This window comes from Dipodomys merriami, unplaced genomic scaffold (genome assembly GCF_024711535.1).
Source record: "Dipodomys merriami isolate MVZ:Mamm:240054 unplaced genomic scaffold, mDipMer1.0.p SCAF_48, whole genome shotgun sequence".
NCBI lineage: Eukaryota > Metazoa > Chordata > Mammalia > Rodentia > Heteromyidae > Dipodomys > Dipodomys merriami.
The window spans coordinates 4,929,089-4,949,647 of record NW_027206046.1 but is presented as its reverse complement, the minus strand read 5'-3'; the positions used below and the strand labels follow the sequence as shown (position 1 = coordinate 4,949,647).

Here is a 20,559-nt window from a genome sequence, read left to right as displayed (position 1 = left end):
ATGTGCCTGAATTCTGACCACACAGCTGGTCCCTCAGACACATCTGAGGTCATCAACCTGAGGACTGTGGTCATAGAACCTGATAAATAAACACATCAGGATCCATGCAAGCCTTGGAGCAAATATCTTGCTTCTGTTTCCACAGTGGCTGGTGGAGAATAGAAGGGAATGGAGAGGTTGATACGCTAATAACTAAATAGCTAAATAGCTTTGTTGAAAGTCTTCCTAGTTTTTTGCAACCCTGTGTGGTCCTGGTAGGATGGAACCTAATTAGAACCAGAGGTTCAGTGCCTAAACAGTGCTGGTGTTACTCTGGTCATTTTCTGTGTGCCATTTCTCTTGAGCATTGGGCGTCTAATTTTCAGGGCCCCTTTGTGAATGGCGAAAGCTGTATTTCATGTGGTAGATGGGGAAGAAAAAGATTGAAGTAGCTGGGAATGAAAGTGCATGCCCTGTGAGCTCAGTTAAGCTATGTGGAAAGTGTAGGAAGGAGGATTGAAGTTGGAGACTAACCCTGGGGTGGGGAATAAAAAGTATAAGACCTGGGCTGGGAAGGTGGCTCAGTGGTAGTGTTTGTCTTGCATGCATGAAGCCCTGGGTTTGATTCCTCAGCACCACATAAGCAAAAAGAAAAAAAGCCAGAAGTGGCGCTGTGACTCAAGTGGTAGAGTGCTAGCCATGAGCTGAAGAGTTGAGGGACAGCGCTCAGGCCCAGAGTTCAGGTCCCATGACCCATGACCAGACCCAAAAAAAAAAAAAGTATAAGACCCTATTGGACACCAGTGGTTCATGCCTATAATCCTAGCTATTCAGGAGGCTAAGATCTGGCAGATTGTGGTTCAAAGTCAGCCCAAGGCAGAAAAGTCCACAAAGCTCTGTCTCCAATCACCTAGCATAAAAACCATGCTAGAGGTGTGGTTTAAGTGGTAGAGTATCTTCCTAGCACAGAAAAGGTCCTATGTTCAAACCAACCAAAAAGGAAGGAAGGAAAGCAGATAAAGGAAAGAGAGAGAGGGAAAGGGAGGGGGGGTAACTATTTGTGCACAGTTACTTCTGATATTGGACTCATCATTCTCAAAAGCATTTCTGCTTTCAAGAGGCAATGTCACCCCCTTCACTGGTCTTCCATCCTGCAGCAAAAGTAGGACAGTACTTGGGAATGTGGTTATTATAAACATCCTTTGGTCTCCTTCCAGGTGCCATGTTCTGCACCAACCAAATCATGATGAATTTTTTTGGACCACATCTCCAACCCTATGAATGATAGTTAGATGCTGACCTTTCTGTACAGAACACAGACTCAACTCAGAGCATTGGTATTGATCTTCACAATGCCCACTGAAATTCCTGATCCTGTTTCATGCTTCAAACTCACAGTCTAACTAAACAAAAAGGACACCACAAAAAAAAAGAAAACACAAAACTTCCTTTTAATAATCCTTCCTCTCCTGGCACTTGTACCTTTACTCGAGTTCTAAATTAAAATAAGCTTATTATTCCTAGTGACAATTATTTTTCCTTACAAATTTGATTTACTTTTTAATTAGTTCAAATTGGTTCTAGGTAATGAAGCGTTTCCAGTTAATGTAGGTATTTAATTGTGTGTGTTCTTGCTCAAACTGTACAGGTGAAATTTGCTGAGGCAGTAAGTCCCCTCAAATAAAAACAAACTAGCAAAGGCCACCTTTCTCTGATTTGTGAGTTGTATGCTAGGGCAATGCACATCTCTTTTTGTTATTCTTTAAACTTTGTTTTATTATTTATTCATTTTTATTTCAATTTTATCATCTTCAGTCACACAAAGGGGTTTTGATTTAACAAATCAACACATCTCTCTTTAAAAGGCAGTTAGTTGCAGTAGCCTGGCTTTAAGATCTTGTTCTGAGTGAGAGGTTGGCTACACAACAAGCCAAGCCAAGATTAAGAGCTGTTGAAGGCCAGGCAGATTCTATTCCTCCAGCCCAGTGATGTTGAGATAACAGGTTGGGGAAATCTCTGTCATCTTTCCTACCAGAGCGCCCTTCCCTGTGTGCTTGTTCCTGGTGGTTCTCAAGATTTTACTGAAAAAAAGTAGAGTATCCCAGGATATGAATCTATGTTGTGGGAGAACTTTGAATGGAATTGGAAACCCCCCACCTCAAACTCCAACTAATTCAGCTGTCCTCATGTACAGTTTTTAATGCAGGAGGAGGTGTCCATTCAGTTTTCCCCTGGCAGCAGCTCAAACACGCATCCCCTTGTATAGCCAGACTGTGTTTCTCTCACACAATAATTTGCCTATGGAGTCTCTGTAACAGAATGAGACAGACATTTCAGCCTTTGTTTCTTTCAGTTCTGCCTTAGTTCCTGCAACTCGCCTTCTGCTAAGCAAGATACAAGGAATGGCCAAGGGATAGTATTAGCAGGTGTTTGACGGGGGGCTGGGCGGGGGAGCTTTTTTATTGTTTGTTTTTTCCAAGACTAGTGTTTGAACTCAAGGCCTGAAGCTTGCTGGTGCTCTACCACTTGAGCCATGCCTCCAGCTTGGCTTTCTGCTGGTTAATGAGAGATAGGAGTATCTCAGACATTTCTGCCTGGACATGGCTTCAAACCATGATTCTCAAGACATTGGCCTGCTCAGTAGCTAGACATGAGCTACCAGTGCCAGACTTGTAGGTGCTGCTTTAAGAGTCAGGGACCTCATGGAATGAGGGCCCCCTATAAAGAGGCTTCACAGTGTTGAGCTAGCTTGTTCTACAGCTGTAGGGAGACAGATGATTCCTTCTTCTGTGAAAGCTGCAGCCTCCCCAGGCAACAAAACATACCAGCTCCTTCATAACAGACTTCCCAACCTGGAAAGAAACTGGGAGCAGTTTTTTATAAAGGACATAGCCTGTGGTACTCTATAGTATCAGCACAGGGAGACTAACGTACATGTCACCTTCTTCCTCCTCCCCTCCCCTCACCTCTTTCCCCCAGTTCTGGGTATTTGAACCCAGGACCTTAACACTTGTTAAGCAATTGTTCTAAGCCATGAACTTATGAACTCTTGAGTCTGCAATTTTTTGCTTCATGTACAATCTCAAAGATTAAATCCTTCCCTTCCCCCTCTCTTCTTCAATATGAATCCTTTGATATTAGCTCCAACAGTATCTTAGTTGCTTTCTGGATCTAAAGCACAAGAGATCTCAGGAATGTTGGACACATTGTCGGTCGTCAGGCCTAGACTAATTCATTTCTTCAAGACTCCCTTTGAATGGAAATAGGGTTTGGAGACCAAGTGCCAAGGAAGGTACCAAGAGAGTGGAAAGGCTCATTGTCACCAGGTTGCCTTTACTCCTGGTCTCTTCCACAGTCCCAGCTAGAAAATGTACTTTTCGGAAAGAGAAAAATGGGTCAATGTTTCCAGTTCAGACAAAGGGTTTATTTTCAGTCAAATTTTTAAATTCGTATTTATCTTATGCTAAAAAAAAATCTTCGTTTCCAACAATTATCATAATTACTCACTTTCATCCTGATTATAGATACATCCTACTTGTGCATAAACTAACATCCTAATTTCGTTTCTTGTGTTTGAATGAAAAAGAAAGGAAAAGGGAATTGGTTTTAAAATATTGATGTCAATATGTTTACTTACCTATCTTCTCTGGTTCTGCTCATTCTTAAGTTATCTTCCACCCACGGATTCATAGTCAAATGACTGTTTTTCAAACTTATTTGAAATAATTATTTTCCTTGTGCAAAGGTGTCACCGTGACATACCATTAAGTTTGCATTAGTTGGTTTTTGCTTTTTAGTAGTTGTTTTGCAATTTATGTGGCTTCAAAATGAAAACCTGAAATATAAGAAGAGTTTAGAGACATCTAGTTTCATCCTTTGTCCCTTCCTATATTCACTTCTTTCACAGAGAACTATTTGTATGACTACTAGATTTCATGCCCCTATTGTTTTATGCTATTTTTTCAGGTGTTGGTACTAGGGCTTGAACTCAGTGCCTTGAACTCTTGTTTGGCCTTTTGGCTCAAGGCTGGTACTCTACTTCTTGAGTCACAGCTCCACTTCCAGCTTTTCGCTGGTTAATTGGAGATATAGAGCCTCACAGACTTTTCTGCTTGAGCTGGCTTTGAACCTCAATCCTCAGATTTCAGCCTCCTCAGCAGCTGGGATTACAGGCAGGACCCACCAGTACCTAGCTTTCCTCTTATTGTTTTTTTTTTCCTAAAAAGTCTAGATGCTGTGATGTTTTTAATATAAATTACATTTCCTCTTTCTCTTAGAAAAAGAAGCCTTTCATATACTCTTCTGCTTTCACTCTTTCCTTTTACAGTGTATTCTAGAAATTCTTCCTTTAAATATGTCAGATGTTTTTTAATCAGGCTGGCTTTCTCATATCCTTATGTAAGTGGATAGTAGGATATAACACCCTATTATAAATTATACCATCAAATATTGGGAGAGTTTGCCACTTACCCAGGAGTTTCATTAACAACCTCTTATGTTGCGTCTCATCATAAAACATGAGAAATGACTTACTATTTTTCCCTCTCTCTCAGTCTAAAGGAATTCCTACCCAAAGAATACATCAAGCAAAGAGGAGCAGAAAAGAGAATCTTTCAGGTATTGGAAATGCACAGAAATGTATTCTCCCCCTTGCCCCATGCCCCCCTTCATTGAGAGAGGGGCCTCCACAAATGATGGGTTTGTTGCCCGAGCACATATTCCTCTGTAATAAATGACAGGCAACTCAAGAGTGAAATAGCTGACAGCTCCACTTGGGACAGATTTATTATGTTAATTCCATACTTGCTTGCTAAAGGTTACATGGCCCTTCTGAGACTAATGTGCATGCATTTTCTTCCAAAGCCATGATTCTTATAGTACCGGATGCACACATGCGTGCACACACCAATACTGGGACTTGAACTTAAGGCCTCACACTCTTCAGCTTTTTTCACTCAAGGACAGTGTTCTACCATCTGAGTCACATCTGTACTTCTGGGTTTGGGGTAGTTAATTGGAAATAAGAAGTACATAGACTTCCCTACCTGGGCTGGCTTCAAACAATGATCCTCAGATCTCAGCCTCCTGAGTAGCTAAGATTATAGGCATGAGCTACCAGCACCAGACTGTCTTTTTTTAATACTATTATTCCATGGTTATTTTAAAGTCAAAGACTTGTACTTTTTAGGCTACCATAAAGAGAACATTTATTACCAATGTTACCCTGAAATATACAATTAATCCAAAATATCAAAGTTTTCTTTGGGAGTGAAATGGAAATACAAATTAAACTATAGCTGGGCATCTGTGGCTCACACCTGTAATCCTAGCTACCCAAGAGGCTGAGATCTAAGAATCACAATTCAAAGCTGGCCTGGGCAGGAAAGTCCATGAGACTCATCTCCAATTAAACACCAAAAAAGCCAAAACTGGAGTTGTTTCTCAAGTGGTAGAGCCTAACCTTGAGCACAAACACTCAGAGACAATGTATAAGCCCTGAGTTCAAGCCCCAGGATCGAGACACACACACACACACACAAAGCATTAACAAAATAAAACATAAACCTTATGATTATAACACATATCTTTAATGCTGTGTTGATTCTAAGCACATTCATTTGCAATCATATATAGGCCCTTCTGTATGGAAAAAATAGGTTTTGAATAAATGTTAGGATAACATCTCCTTACTGGAACATTTTTCTTACTATCATTTAGTGTGGGCCCTGAACTTTTGGGATATACACCTTCTTTGAAAATGTGATTGCAATTTTGATGTAGTTCCTACCAGTTACACATGTGCAAGAAATGTTGTATATAGTTGTGAAACAGGTAGGCTGGCCTGGGTTCATGTTCTAGTCTGAACTTGAACTAGTCCTGGCCCTAGGACATTCTATGTATTCTGCTTCCTTGGTCAGCCGACATCGTGTCCCAGAGCGATCTCCCCTGTTGTAGACCAACTAACAGGGAGTACCTCTCACTAAGTCACCTGCTGGCAGAGCTGCAGTGAACAACCACACTCCACCCACCCACTGTCACTTTTGCAGGAGCATAAGAACTGTGGAGAGATGTCTGAAATAGAAGCCAAGGTTAAGTACGTCAAGCTTGCCCGCTCCCTCCGGACATACGGCGTGTCCTTTTTCCTTGTGAAGGTGAGTTGGGTTGGCTGGCTACCTTATTTTCCTTCCACTGAGTCATCTGACATATAGCTAGGATTGTCACCAAGACCCTCAGGCATTTGTAAATGTTACATCTTGCTAGTGGTAACTCAAATTTAAGTGCAGCCCAAATATGAGTGCATGGAGTACCTGAGTAGCTGGGCTGGTGACTGACTGACTGTGTCTGCACATGTAGCCTGTGGACAGTTAGTTATACCTTGGTCTGGGTCACAGTTGCTGCTAAAATGTCATGGAGCAACAAGCATACCATTGCGTGTCTCCCCCAAACCACTTACTCCTGACTATCACCTTCCTTTAGTCTCAGCAAAAGTGGGTGACCACTGCCAACCAAATTCAATTCATGTCATAAATGTACTACTTTGTTACACATCTTAAGATGGGCATGGGATTGTGATGACTTTCTGCTCCTTTTTCATGGGCATTGTCTGTGTTCCTACCAGAACAAAACAGGTGTGCCTTTGAAATCCAACCTTGAGTGAGTCTATCCAGACCCTTGATGTGTTTTTCCCAGGTGAATGACAAGCCCTTGCTAATGGGCTTGCTAGACATCACTGCCTGACCTCATCCAACTGCTCGATCCACTAGATTCTGCTTGTTTTCCTGTGGTGCTTGGCCATCTGCTTCTTATGCTTGGAGAAAGCTCAACCAAGGAGCAAAGGCTCTTGTGTTCCTTATATCAACAGTGGAGTTGAAACTACTTTCAGGGACTAAAGTGGAAAAGCCACAGGCAGGATGGATGAAGGAGGTTTCTTTCTCCATCGTGTATAAGAACTGTAACAGAAGGAAGTATGGTGTCCTTTCAGATGCTTTTCTTGACTCTACACCTTGGAGAAGCAAGCCAGCTTCCTTTGAGCTAGACAGAATCAGGGTGTTGCACTTCAGAGAGCCAGATACTTCATTCTAACTTGTTACTTCCATAAGATCACCTCTCAGCTTTCCCGGGCATCAGTGGCTCACACCTTTAATCCCAGCTACTCAGGAGGTTGAGATCTGAAGATCACAGTTCAAAACCAGCCAAGGCAGAGAAGTCCAAGAAATTCCATCTCAATTAACCAGCAAAATGCCACACTGGAGGTGTGGCTCCATTGGTAGAACAGCAGCTGTGAATAAGCAAGCCAAGCAAAAGTGTGAGGCTATGAGTTCAAGCCCCATTACCAGCAGGGCAGGAACAGGGAGGCATTGGGCAGGGGTCAGGGGCCAGAGCAGAAAGCTTTGGGCTTGGGCTGGGAAGGTGGCTCAGTGGTAGAGTGCAGGAGGCCCTGGGTTCGATTCCTTAGCACCACATAAGCAAAAAGAAAAAAGCCAGAAGTGGCACTGTGGCTCAAGTGGTAGATCGCTAGCCTTGAGCTGAAGAGCTGAGGGACAGCGCCCAGGCCCAGAGTTCAGGCCCTACGACTGGACCAAAAAAAGAAAGAAAGAAAGAAAGAAAGAAAGAAAGAAAGAAAGAAAGAAAGAAAGAAAGAAAGAAAGAAAGAAAGAAAGAAAGAAAGAAAGAAAGAAAGAAAGAAAGAAAGAAAGAAAGAAAGAAAAGAAAGCTTTGGGCTTTTCCATTGCTGGAAGCCTATGTCAGTTGTTTGTTCTGTTTTGTTTTGTAAGGTCAATCCCTAATGCCTAAAAAATAAAAAAGGAAAAGTTTTATTCTTAGCTGTCAAACAATGAACTGTATTTAACATCGGTTGTAGCTAACCACATCAAGAGATGTCTATAGCAGCATAATAAACCCACAGGGAGCAGTATATTCTCAATGGCTAAGAAATGTGCTTTGAAAACAAAGAACTAGTTTGGCTACGGCTATGCCGCATAGTGTCTGACCTTGGATAACTTGTCACCTTCTATCACTAGTCCTCAGTTAGCTCTCTTACAAAATTGTGGCTTCTTTGTGAGATTTCACTCAGATTTTGTGGAAAGGGGGACTATCTGAATTAACAGTAGCTACACACACCAATATTCCTACTCTTCAATTAACTTGTGATACCAGGGATTGAACCCAAGGTCTAGAACATGCTGAGAGAGCTCTTACCACTTAAATCATACCCTTTTGATGCATTTTGTTTTTAAGATACACTCTTGATTTTTTTTGCCATCCTCCTGTCTCTGAGTAACTGGGATTATAAGTACGTACCACCACCAGGCAGGTTCCTCTTTGATTAACTTTTGAATTTTATCATGATCTGCTAAACTGGAATCCCATAAGCAACAATAAAACTTTTCCCATGACCTGCATGGTATCTTTTATTCCAATAATCTTCTGTCTTAATCCTTTTCACTTTCACATTTGCCTTTGAAATTTCCTTGTAGTTATGGCTAGAGCCTTGTGGCAAGATGTCTGGGGAGCTGACTGACCCTCTTCTCCCCTGAACTGTGAAAGTATCACTGAGGGCAGCTTGGAATCATGAGTAGAATAAAAATGCATTGCCAGGAATATTGAGAGAGAGAGAGACAGAGACAGAGACAGAGAGAGACAGAGAGGGAGAGAGAGAGAGAGAGAGAGAGAGGGAGAGGGGCAGGGAGAAGGAGAGAGAGAGAGGGAGCACCGATCACCGGAATCTTTTGTAGCTAGCCCTCTCTCCCATGCTCCTAAAAAAAGGAAATATACTAATGTCAAAATGAAGCACACAAGCCAACCCCTGGGAGCCAAGCCCATGGAGAACTCCAGTAGACTCATCTGGATCATCAGAAAGATGTGTCCAAAAGCATAAGCCAGTTTCCAAAAGCACAAACGTGCCAATACCTAGTCCAGTCGCATCCCACCACACACCACTTCACAGTTCTGATTCTAACATAGGAGACACGGGTGCTGTTAGGATGAGCCAATCCCTGCACCTGTGAGAAGAGCCATCTGCTCACAGCTGGCGGACAGCTCTGAGCCCATGGTAACGCTTCAGAAATGTTTGAAAGAAGAGTGACTGGGCTTATTCACAGATCGTTGGTAGAATGCCTGCTTTCTCCTGCCTTTGAATTCTGCAAACTAATGAGAGTTTCAAAACCCAACCAACCTGGCCAGAACCCCTCTTGAGAGAGAAGCCTATATTTAGATGGCTGACAAACGTGTGTGTGTGTGTGTGTGTGTGTGTGTGTGTGTGTGTGTGTGTGTGTGTGTACTGGTTGCGGGCTTGAATTCAGAACTGGGCATTGTCCCTGAGCATTTTTTGGCTCACAGCTACTGTGTGTGTGTGTGTGTGTGTGTGTGTGTGTGTGTGTGTGTGTGTGAGTGTGTGTGTGTGTGTGTGTGTGTGTGTGTGTGTGTGTACTGGTTGTGGGCTTGAATTCAGAACTGGGCATTGTCCCTGAGCATTTTTTGACTCATAGCTACTGTGTGTGTGTGTGTGTGTGTGTGTGTGTGTGTGTGTGTGTGTGTGTGTGTGTGTGTGTGTGTGTGTGTGTGTGTGTACTGGGCTTGAATTCAGAACTGGGCATTGTCCCTGAGCATTTTTTGACTCACAGCTACTGTGTGTGTGTGTGTGTGTGTGTGTGTGTGTGTGTGTGTGTGTGTGTGTGTGTGTGTGTGTGTGTGTGTGTGTGTGTGTGTGTGTGTGTGTGTGTGTGTGTGTGTGTGTGTACTGGTCCTGGTCCTGGGGCTTGAATTCAGAACTGGGCATTGTCCCTGAGCATTTTTTGGCTCAAGGCTTGCCCTCTACCACTTGAGCCAAAGCTCCACTTCTAGATTTGGGGTGATTAATTAGATATAAAAGTCTCACTAGCTTTCCTACTTGGACTAGCTTTGAGCCATAATCCAGAGATTAAAGCCTCCTGAGTAGCTAGAATTACAGGTGTGAACCACTGGCACCCAGCTGCCTTAACCTACTTTTAGCTACTGGTGATAAAATGATGTTTCTTGGTTTCGTTGAAAGTTGAGAGGGCAAGATGTGGGGTAGATTGAGAGCTGCACATAAGAAGGAAGAGGAAACCTAACTACCTTGTGTCCTCTCTGGACATCTGTGCCACCAAGCATCTAAGGTAGGTATCAGCACCAGGGAGGACCATACAGCGCTGCTCAGCAAATCTCAGCCCTTTCCCAGCTCCTCTGCTCTTTGTGGGTGGCCAGTAAAATAACTTCCCTGCAGTAGTGGTCTCTATTGTCAGTTTCAGCATCTTTTTAAGTTTCCTGTATCCCTAGCGGTCCTGCTGCTGGATCTCTGCTGTTAGCTGTTTGTTGACCAAAGCTTCCTCTCAAGGCAGGCATGATCTCAATAAGAGTTAGAGTAATCCATCAGAACTCCTGTTACCATGTCCCAGAGCCCCTTACTGGGTAGAGAAGTTGGGACTGATGACCAGAGCAGCTGCTGGCCATCTGTCATCTCTTATCCTTTCCTGGGTCCTAGGAGCTGGGCTTGTGCCAACCCTGGCTGGTGTTTGGCTGTGAGTACATACATGCATGTGTACTGACTTGGCTTTTGTGAATGAACACATGTGTTCTTTAAATACAGTTGTTTGGGCACAGCTAGGGTTCAGCAAATATTACTTGAAAAAAAATTTTTTGCCCTGAGAACACAAACAGTGCAGGTATATTCAAGCGCAGTTTTGCAAGTGGGGAAAGGCAGAAGAAAATAATTCAAATCACCACAGAGTGATGGCTACACCATATTTTCTTTAACTGAACTGTAAATGAACTCATTTTAAATTTTGCTTCCCATGGAACCAGGCTATGGATTCTGTTGTATGTATTTATCCTATGTTTTGAGTATAATGTATTCTCATAAGACCAGTTGCTTTCCTCCTGTATGATTTTAATAGTTGTAATCTGTTACATGAATACATCATAGTTTATGAATAAAGTCCTATATTGTTAAAAACTGGAGTTTCTTGTTTTGCAATGTGAAAAGCTGTGCTTAAGCTTCCTGTAATATAATCATACCTTTGTAATGTTCAAACAAAATTGTATCCAAAGTAGTCACTGTTTTTAAGGCTTTTCTGCTTTGCATTCCTGTGAATGGCGGTCCTTTTTAGACCATCCTCAATCCTGAGAATGTTAAAAATAAAATTTTTTTAAAACTCTGCCATTTGACATGGATGGCGTTCTCTTAGAGAGAGAGACACATACATACACACAGAGATACAAAGATACAGAGAGATGGAGGGGTATGATTCATTATTTTTAAAACATTTTCTGTTCATACTCTTTAGCACTTTTGTTGATTTTTAGAATACTCCAGAGTCAATAGTTTTTATATTTGTTTCATGCATTCATTCTCCAATCATTTGCTTTCTAATCTTTGTTATGTAATGTTTGTTTTTCTTCTTCTTCTCTCCTTTGCCTTGTCCTTCTCTGTAAATTTATAACTCTATCTGACCCCTCTTTTCCTTCCCTCTGAGTCTTTACCTAGCCCATTCTCTCTCAGTCTCTCTCTCTCTCTTCCTTTCAGTTTCCCTGTCTTTCTCTCTGTTTCTTCTCTTTTTTCTGAAATGTATCAAATTATGTACATTTTGTGGTTAAACCATTAATATTTTTTCTTTCTGGGCTCATATTTTTGTGTTTTGTAAATCACTTCTTACCAGATAGCTCAAGAATCATTTTGTATGCTCTTCCTAAAGTATTATTTGGAATTGATTTTGATATGAATGCAAGTGAAGATTCATTATTAGTTTGATAGACATTATATTTTTTAAGCCCTAAAACTAACTATAAACAATGGTTTAAGATCAGTAGATGTACAAAAATAACCAAATATAAAAATTGAAGCTGGGTGCCGGTGGCTCACGCCTGTAATCCTAGCTACTCAGGAGGCTGAGATCTGAGGATTGTGGTTCAAAGCCAGCCCGGGCAAGGAAAGTCCGTGAGACTCTTATCTCCAGTAAAGGACTCAGAAAAAAATCTAGAAGTGACTCAAGTGGTAGAGTACTTGTCTTGAGTAAAAGAAGCTCAGGTTCAAGTCCCACAACTGACCAAAAAAAAATCAAACAAAAAACAAAAATCGAAATGGAAATATACTTATTTTTTAAAGGGCCTGAACTCTGGGCCTGAGCACTATCCCTCAGCTCTTCAGCTCAAGGCTAGCGCTCTACCATTTAAGCCACAGCACCACTTCCAGCTTTTTCTGCTTATGTGGTGCTGAGGAATCGAACCCAGGGCCTCATGCATAAGAGGCAAGCATTCTACCACTAAGCCGTCTTCCCAGCCCCCACATGTTCTTATAGTGATAAAAAAAAAAAAAATTAACAGTTTCAATTTGTTTTAAATTATCTGAATTTCAAAACTTGCTTTGTTCCTTATTGGGTTAGCTCTTTGAGTGGTGTTTAGAATTCACCTATGTCTTTTGAGTTCTGTCCCTTCTTTCTGACAGAAGCTTTGGTTTTGGAACAACTTGCTCTATTAAATAGTATCCCTTTCTAGGAAACATGTCTTTGTGGATCTTTCCAGTCTCCTGATGTCTCTTCCTCGCCTGAGAATCTTAGATCTGTGAAACATGACAAAATGTGATGAACTCAAAGGCACACCACTGACCCCTAATCTCTCCCATTCCAGGAAAAGATGAAAGGTAAGAACAAGCTGGTGCCTCGCCTCTTGGGAATCACGAAAGACTCCGTGATGCGTGTGGATGAGAAGAGCAAGGAGGTGTTGCAGGAGTGGCCCCTCACCACAGTCAAGCGCTGGGCAGCCTCACCCAAGAGCTTCACACTTGTAAGGATGACAGGAGTCCCTGCAGGGGTTTGGGGGATATATTTGTAGGGCAGGTTGGATTTCTCTGGCCTTCGAGGGTCAGTGAGGGGAAAGGAAGATGGTGTCACTTCATGGGCAGTAAGGTCCAGAAGTAAGAAAGCTGTGAGTGAATAACATAATGAACCCATTAAAATTAAATTAAATTTTACAAAAGGACCAGGTGCTGGTGGCTCATACCTGTAATCCTAGCTACTCAAGAGGCTAAGATCTGATGATCATGGTTCAAAGCCATCTGAGGCAAGAAGGCCTAGGTCCAATTAACTCCCCCCTCCTCTCCAAAATAAAGCCAGAAGTAGAGCTGTGGCTCAAGTGGCTCAAGCAAAAAAGCTCAAGGACATTACCCAGGGCCTGAGTTCAAACCCCAGGATTGGCACTAAAAAAAGTGGAAGTGGGAGAAGAAAAGAAAGAAGAGGAAGGAAGGAAGGAAGGAAGGAAAAGAAGGGAGGGAGGAAGGGAAAGAAAAGAAAGTCTGAGAATTTATTGCATAGGGATTCCTCAAGTTCTGAGGCTCTCAGCCAGTGTCCTTTTCCAGTTCCCAGTTTTCCATTGTTGAATGGGTTGTAGGGTATATTATTTCCTTTAGAGAGGAGAACAGAGAAAAGTGAGTCTGAGTCATTCTGTCTGCCTAGGCTATAAACTCCTTGTAGATCTGACATGTCTATACTTCTTTAATGCTGTTTTCGCAGGATTTTGGGGAGTATCAGGAAAGCTACTATTCAGTACAAACCACAGAGGGTGAGCAAATATCCCAGCTGATTGCAGGATATATTGACATCATCCTCAAAAAGGTATGTTGTATTGATACATGTTGGAAAAGTAAGGCTTCTTTATTAAAAGGCTTAGTTTACGCCAGGCGCTGGTGGTTCACACCTTGCTACTCGGGAAGCTGAGATCTGGAAGATTACACTTCAAAGCCAAAACTGGCAGAAAAGTTTGCTAGACTACATCTCCAAAAGCCAGCAGAAAAGCTGGACTGGAGGCATAGCCCAAGCAATAGAGCACCAGACTAGTATATAAGCTGAGCAAGAGTGAAGCCTTGAATTCAAACCCCAGTACTGGGGGGAAATAATTAATATTATATGATTGTAATTTAAAAATACAGCTCATATTTGAAGTATTTGATGCAAAAATTGAATCTGTGATGTTAAGATTACCTAACAGGTCTTTGACCTTGAGCTCCTAGGAAAATTTCTGTCTGACCTTAACAGCACATATTGATATCATTTACTGCCAGGTAAGATCCACAGGATCTTCCTCTCCTATTGTTGCTATTTTGCTTTCCAACCTCCATAGAAAACCAGATTGAGGGGCAAACACTGCTCTTTTGTAGATTTGGGGAGTGTTGTTTTTGTTGTTTGTTTTGTTTTTGTCAAGTCTGATGGACTATGTGTCATCATGATGTGCAGACAAATAAATTTTTTGACGTTTCTTAACATAGCCAATTCAAATAATCAAGTTCTGATAGAATGTTAGCCTTGAAGTCTTGCTGTGTAAAAATCTATGTAATAAGATAGAAAACATATATATATATATATATTTGTATTTATATAAATACATGAATGATTTATATATATGTATGTTACATAAAAATAATTCAATAAATATATCATATGTAATTTATATATAAATAATTTCTGTATTTCCTTTATCATTATCATGCTTTTGTTCACCCATCACTTATTTGAATCCAATACAAGGAATTGGGGGTGAACCTGGTCATTTTTACCTATATTCTTTTCAAAGGTCCAGTGTTAATACTTGCTCTTTTTTGTTCTTGTATTTTGTTTTTCCTCCAGAAACAAAGCAAAGACAGATTTGGACTAGAAGGAGATGAAGAGTCAACTATGTTAGAAGAATCAGTTTCCCCAAAAAAGTAAGTGGCCACCTTCCTAAGTATGTAGGTTTCCTTCTGCCAGCTCTCGGGCCTGTTGCTCCATCACCTAGAGTCGTAGAAGAGAGAGGTGAGACTTGCTCCCTTCAGGAAGATACTGAGCAGTTGGGACTCAAATCCAACTGGAGACATAATGACTCCTCATGAGTCCCCAAGAGTCCCCTTGTACATTTCTGGCTGAAATCTCATGAATTGGAGTATTATTATCAAAATAAGCCAACTTCACAGAGCTTCTTTGTGTGGAAAGGGTTCTCAAGACCTGGGCAGTAGATGAGTGGAGGAGATATTGTCTATGGAGTTTTCACCATGTACCAGCATAGCCTCAGTGGCTAGAGGGCTACTAAAGGAGTCAGTAAGAGCTTGGAGTCCAGAGCAGTTTTGCAGAGCTCAGATCTGGGATCTGGGTTTGTTTTTTAGTTTAGATTAGTTTAGTTTTGTGTGTGTGTGTGTGTGTGTGTGTGTGTGTGTGTGTGTGTGTGTGTGTGTGTGTGTGTGTGTGTGTGTGTGTGTGTGTGTGTGTTTACTCCGTGTGTGTGTTTACTCCGTGTGTGTGTGTGTGTGTGTGTTTACTCCGTGTGTGTGTGTGTTTACTCCGTGTGTGTGTGTGTGTGTGTGTGTGTGTGTGTGTGTGTTTACTCCATGATCCAGAATTCCCTATCTGCATGAACCTGTCTACAAAATGGGAATGATAACACAACATTGTAGGTTTTGATTGGATGATGGAGTCACGGACACCGAGCATGAAACAATCACTAGCACATAGTATGCACCATTGGGATTACTTTTGTTACTTGGAATTTGGAACCATCTCAGGTTAGCACCATTTATAGATGAACAGACAGATTTATTAAGGAATATCTAATTAATAGGGGACGCCTGTTGGGAAACCTGCACAGACACTTGTTTGCATGTTTAATAGAATTTTGGTAATATTTCTTGTCTACACTGTACTGTGTGTATCCAGCAATCTGTCTCCTCTGATCCCAGCTGCAGATGTTATTGTCCCAAATCCATGGGAAACCAGAGAGCAGAAGTTAGTTGCCATGCACCTGTGTGGCAGAATGATGATATCCGCCCCCACTCCCACCCCATAGTACATTTCCAGAAAGTTCTAGCATATTCCAGTAGAATGAACTTACCTAGCCATAGTAATTGTTTCTCTAACCTTTCTGGCCTTCCCTCCACTTTTTTTTTTTCCTTTTTTTTTTCACCATTAACTTCCTGGTTACTCTGTGAAGGTGCTTTTCCATTTCTCCCCTGTGAGTGCGCAGAGCTGATGTGGTACATTTCAAGTGCTTGTTACCCTCTGACACCGCACCTCAATACCTGGGAATTGTTTGTGTCTGTTAGATAGAAACACTCAACACTCTAATGTACTTCACTTTGCATTAGAACAATCTAGTTTGGGTCCAGAATGCTGGGGCCCTCCTCACCTGCCTGGGATCATTGAAATTTCTATGACTTAAGGCATCGTGAGGGTTTGCTCAAGGCAATCAGGCAGAATGATCCAGTTGGTGGTCTAGTTCTAGGCTATTGTCTCCTATATTGATCTCTGGCTGAGACCTCAGAAAACTTCCCAGTTCCTTTTGTGATCCCTAGATTCATCCTCCCATGGGTCTCCCCCTATGAAGACCTTGATGTTTCTTTATAGATATCTGTGGCTTGGGACCCTAACTTGGCAGACAAGCCTTGCTTTAGACAATAAGGGATGATCTCTGATGATTTGAGACAGACTAGCCCTCCTACCCATCCACCCCCACAGATGCACATAGATACCCTATGCCCTCCCTGTGAGTTTCTCCTCTTACTTCAGGTGAGTAAAAGTCCTTTGCCTCTTACCACTATTCTCAAAAACTATCAACTAAAAATCTGTAAGTTGCCGGTCATACACAAGTGACTCACACCTGCAATCCTAGCTTGGCAGAAGGCTGAGATCTGAGAATTCTGATTAGAAGCCAGGCCTGGGCAGGAAAGTTTGTTAGACTCTCCAATCAACCAGGAAAAAGCTCCAGGAGAGGAGCTGTGGTTCAAATGGTACAGCACTCGTTTTGAGGGAAAAAAAAAAAAAAAAAAAAAAAAGCTCAAGGATAGTACTCAGGACCAGCACCAAAGAAAAAAAAAAAAAGGTATATTTATTCCCACTCTCAAGTTGAAATCATTCAGAAAAGTTGCAGATGACTCCTAAGGCTATAGACTTGAATCTAAAGAAGGTGACAGGCTGTGGGAGATTTCCCTTAAGTTCATTTGCACATTTCTCCCTCAAAGTAAGGATTCTAAGGATCAATAACCTCCATTTTTTTACTTACTTACGTGGTACCATGAACCGATTAAATGGGGACATTGAGGGTAGTTACATATATTATTGACCCCAGATAGGTTCACCTCAGTGATCTTTAGCTGAGCAACCCAATACTACCACTTTCATTCCCGATTCTCCATCCATCTGTCCCTTCCCCCCCCCCCCCCCCCGCAACATAGTGTCATCTTGCAGCATCTTCTCCCTGCGTGCATAATGTGACACTTTGCAATGAATAGCCACCTTTCCCCATATAGGTCCACCATCTTGCAACAACAGTTCAACCGGACCGGGAAGGCAGAACACGGCTCAGTGGCGCTACCGGCCGTGATGCGCTCAGGCTCCAGTGGGCCTGAGACCTTCAATGTTGGCAGCATGCCCTCACCTCAGCAGCAGGTCATGGTTGGGCAGATGCACCGAGGCCATATGCCTCCACTGGTAAGCCTACCTGTGCCACCCACCCTTACTTCTGGGGTGTTGTGGGTAAAGGGTGATAGGTCACATCAGGGAACTCTCTAGGCCCCATCTGACCTATAGCTCCTTGAACTGCATACTTTGCATGGCATGACCCTCATCACCTCTATCTAGCCCTAGAGGTTTTCTCTGTGATGACAGTTAGGGATCTTCCAGCATGGTTCAAGCTATGGAGGCAGAACCCTGCTCCTCTGCCACAGCAGTACCAAGCTGATACATCACAATACCCTCAGAATACTGAGTGGTAGGCCTGATCATTAGTGATCCCATATTATACACCTCCCCACCCCCACCCTCACTAAACTCCTTTCCACCGTACTGGTCCTTTGATATTGAACATGAAATTTTGAAAGCCCTCAGTAATAATTTGACTGGGAAAGCATGTTGACTCTAAAGGTGGGTGGAACCCTTCAATACTGATAGAGAAATATCCTTGCTTAACACCCGTGTTTTCTGTGCATGAGATCTTTTGTCCTCGGTACTAATGATCAGAGAGCCCTCCTTAGTTCCCCTCCAACCACTCTCTGTCAACCTTCTTGTCAGCTAATTAAGCTCTCCACGCTCTTCTGATTATAATGCCTCTGTAGCAATCACCTTCATTTTTTTTGGAAGTCTATTAATATACTCTACTATTTCTGGCCCCGGATTAAAATGGAGAGCTAGGTCAGGTGCTTCCTGAGCTGTGCCCTTGGCTGAACGCCAGGTTCACTTTTGCTCTTGTTCTGCCTGGAGTTTTTACATGTGTCTGTCAGTCCCGGGAATGTGCTAACTGCCTCACACTCCTCTGCCTTTGCAGACCTCAGCCCAGCAGGCCCTCATGGGGACCATCAACACCAGCATGCACGCCGTCCAGCAGGTCCATGATGACCTCAGTGAGCTCGACTCGCTGCCACCCCTCGGCCAGGATATGGTAAATGTTGATCTGTAGTTTCCTTTCTGAATCTCTTTGAGTAGGAAGCATGATTATACACGCGCTGTCTGGATTCGGCTAGATGAATATCTATTTCCAGCTAGGCGATGAGGACAACCGTGTGTTTCCCAAGAGGTTGAGTCTTTGCCTCTCAGTTGCACTCACGGAAGAGAACCATTGCCACTACTGGCTGTTGCCAGCATCACTGGACTGAGAACTTGAACTCGAGAGTCAAGAGCTCTGAGTTCTGATCCCATCTCCCCTGCTCACTAGCTATGTGAATCTGGGCAGATTCCTCTCTCTAACCTCTACTCTGTCAGCTGTTAATAGGGCTGTTATGAAGACATGAGTATCTGCTTCTAGCACTGCACCTATCCTATAGGAAGAGGTCAATAAGCATTCACTGCTTTTATTTTTATTATTACTAATGGTTCAGGCTTTAGCACACATTAGAATCCCTTGAAGAGTTTGTTAAAAAAAAAAAAAAGGGCTGGGAAGGTGGCTCAGTGGTAGAGTGCTTGCCTTGCATGCTCAAGGCCCTGGGTTCGATTCCTCAGCACCACATAAGCAAAAAGAAAAAAGCTGGAAGTGGCACTGTGGCTCAAGTGGTAGAGCGCTAGCCTTGAGCTGAAGAGCTGAGGGACAGTGCCCAGGCCCAGAGTTCAGGCCCCACAACCGGACCCAAAAAAAAAAAAAAAAAAAAAAAAAACATTGCTGGGCCGAGTGCCAGTAGCTCATGCCTGTAATCCTAGCTACTCAAAAGGCTGAGATCTGAAGATAATGGTTCGAAGCCAACCCTGTTCATGAGACCCTTATTTCTAATGAACCATCAAAAAGACACAAGTAGAGCTGTGGCTCAAGTGGTATAGAGTACTAATCAAAAAAAGCTTAAGGATAGCACACAGGCCCTGAGTTCAAGCCCCAGGACCAGAAGGGGAAGGAAAAAAATTACATATATATATATATATATATATATATATATATATATATATATATATATATATATATACACACACACATATATATGTGTGTGTGTGTATATATATATACACACACATATGTCTGTAGACCCATGTTTTCTGACGCAGTAGGTCTAGAAGGGGTGTAAGAATACATTTCCAAGGAGTTCCCAGGTGATGCTGATGCTGCTGAGCTGCATGAGTTCCCATGTTTTGGGAACTCCTGGCTTACCACAGGATTATAAGCCTTGCAGCAGGTGGGAAGCCCTTCCTGTAGCTAACTAACTCCCGTAGCTAACAGGTGGAAGTCCCCACTCCAGCCAGCAGCAATACCCAGGGTCTTGGGAGACGTGCCACCTCACAGACCTGCCAACACACTAAGTCAGTCTGCATCTCAGCCAGGTCCCCAGCTGCTCTGTCCTCAGTACTAACGATCCGAGAGAAACTTCAGCACACTGAAGTTTCAGTGACACTGGCTAGCATCTTCTTTCCCTCCTGGCTTTGCCCACTAGGATCACCTGAGGAGCTTTACAAACAAAGCCTTAAATCCTAGCTCAGGCCACAGAAGTCTATGTCAGGGTGGGTGGGTGCTTTTTTTTTTTTTTAATCATTATCCCTAAGTGATTCTAATGGGCTGTTAGGTAGAAAACCTCTACTGTAGGACAGACTAATGCCATGAAAGGGACCAGAACCAAGCTACAATCTGCTGCTTCATCTTGTCTAGCCAGGATTGCTGCCTTCCATGTCATTTCTGAAGGCTGTTTTTGGTTTGTGTTCCATGTCTGGGGGTCACTGCTCCTCCCAAGTCAAGCAATAAGTGATCATCAGTGGCGAACTCCCATTTCCAAAACATTGTCAGAGCTTTAAAATATTGAAACAGAACTTTCCTGCCTCACCAGGTTTCAAAGGTTTAGAATTCAATATAGTACTATTAGTGTTGGACACCTGCCTTCTTGGATTAATATTTGGGGAGACATTTTAGAAATCGATCATTGTCTTACCAACAGATTCAGTATTATCAATGTAAGTGATCACTTGTTAGGTAAGTCCTGAAATGCCAGAAAGTAGAAACTTGCTGCTACTTAAAAATTCCAATAAGAACTGATAGTTTTATTTAAAAACTGTTAAATTTGACTGGGCGCTAGTGGCTCACCCCTATAATCCTAACTACTCAGGAGCCTGAGGATCGCAGTTCAAAACCAATCCGGACAGG

At 42.5% G+C, this 20,559-nt stretch overlaps 1 protein-coding gene across 3 annotated transcripts in view; it reads left to right on the top strand.

The window, feature by feature from the left end:
- Tln2 (talin 2) overlaps positions 1 to 20,559 on the top strand; it is a 340,789-nt gene that overhangs the window by 201,660 nt on the left and 118,570 nt on the right. For all 3 annotated transcript variants that reach the window (XM_069995254.1, XM_069995253.1, XM_069995252.1), the window contains exons 10-16: positions 4,533 to 4,596; positions 6,027 to 6,131; positions 12,622 to 12,777; positions 13,503 to 13,604; positions 14,613 to 14,689; positions 17,261 to 17,441; positions 18,274 to 18,387. In XM_069995254.1, the coding sequence (XP_069851355.1) occupies positions 4,533 to 4,596; positions 6,027 to 6,131; positions 12,622 to 12,777; positions 13,503 to 13,604; positions 14,613 to 14,689; positions 17,261 to 17,441; positions 18,274 to 18,387 (799 nt within the window). The remainder of the gene's footprint in view (positions 1 to 4,532; positions 4,597 to 6,026; positions 6,132 to 12,621; positions 12,778 to 13,502; positions 13,605 to 14,612; positions 14,690 to 17,260; positions 17,442 to 18,273; positions 18,388 to 20,559) is intronic.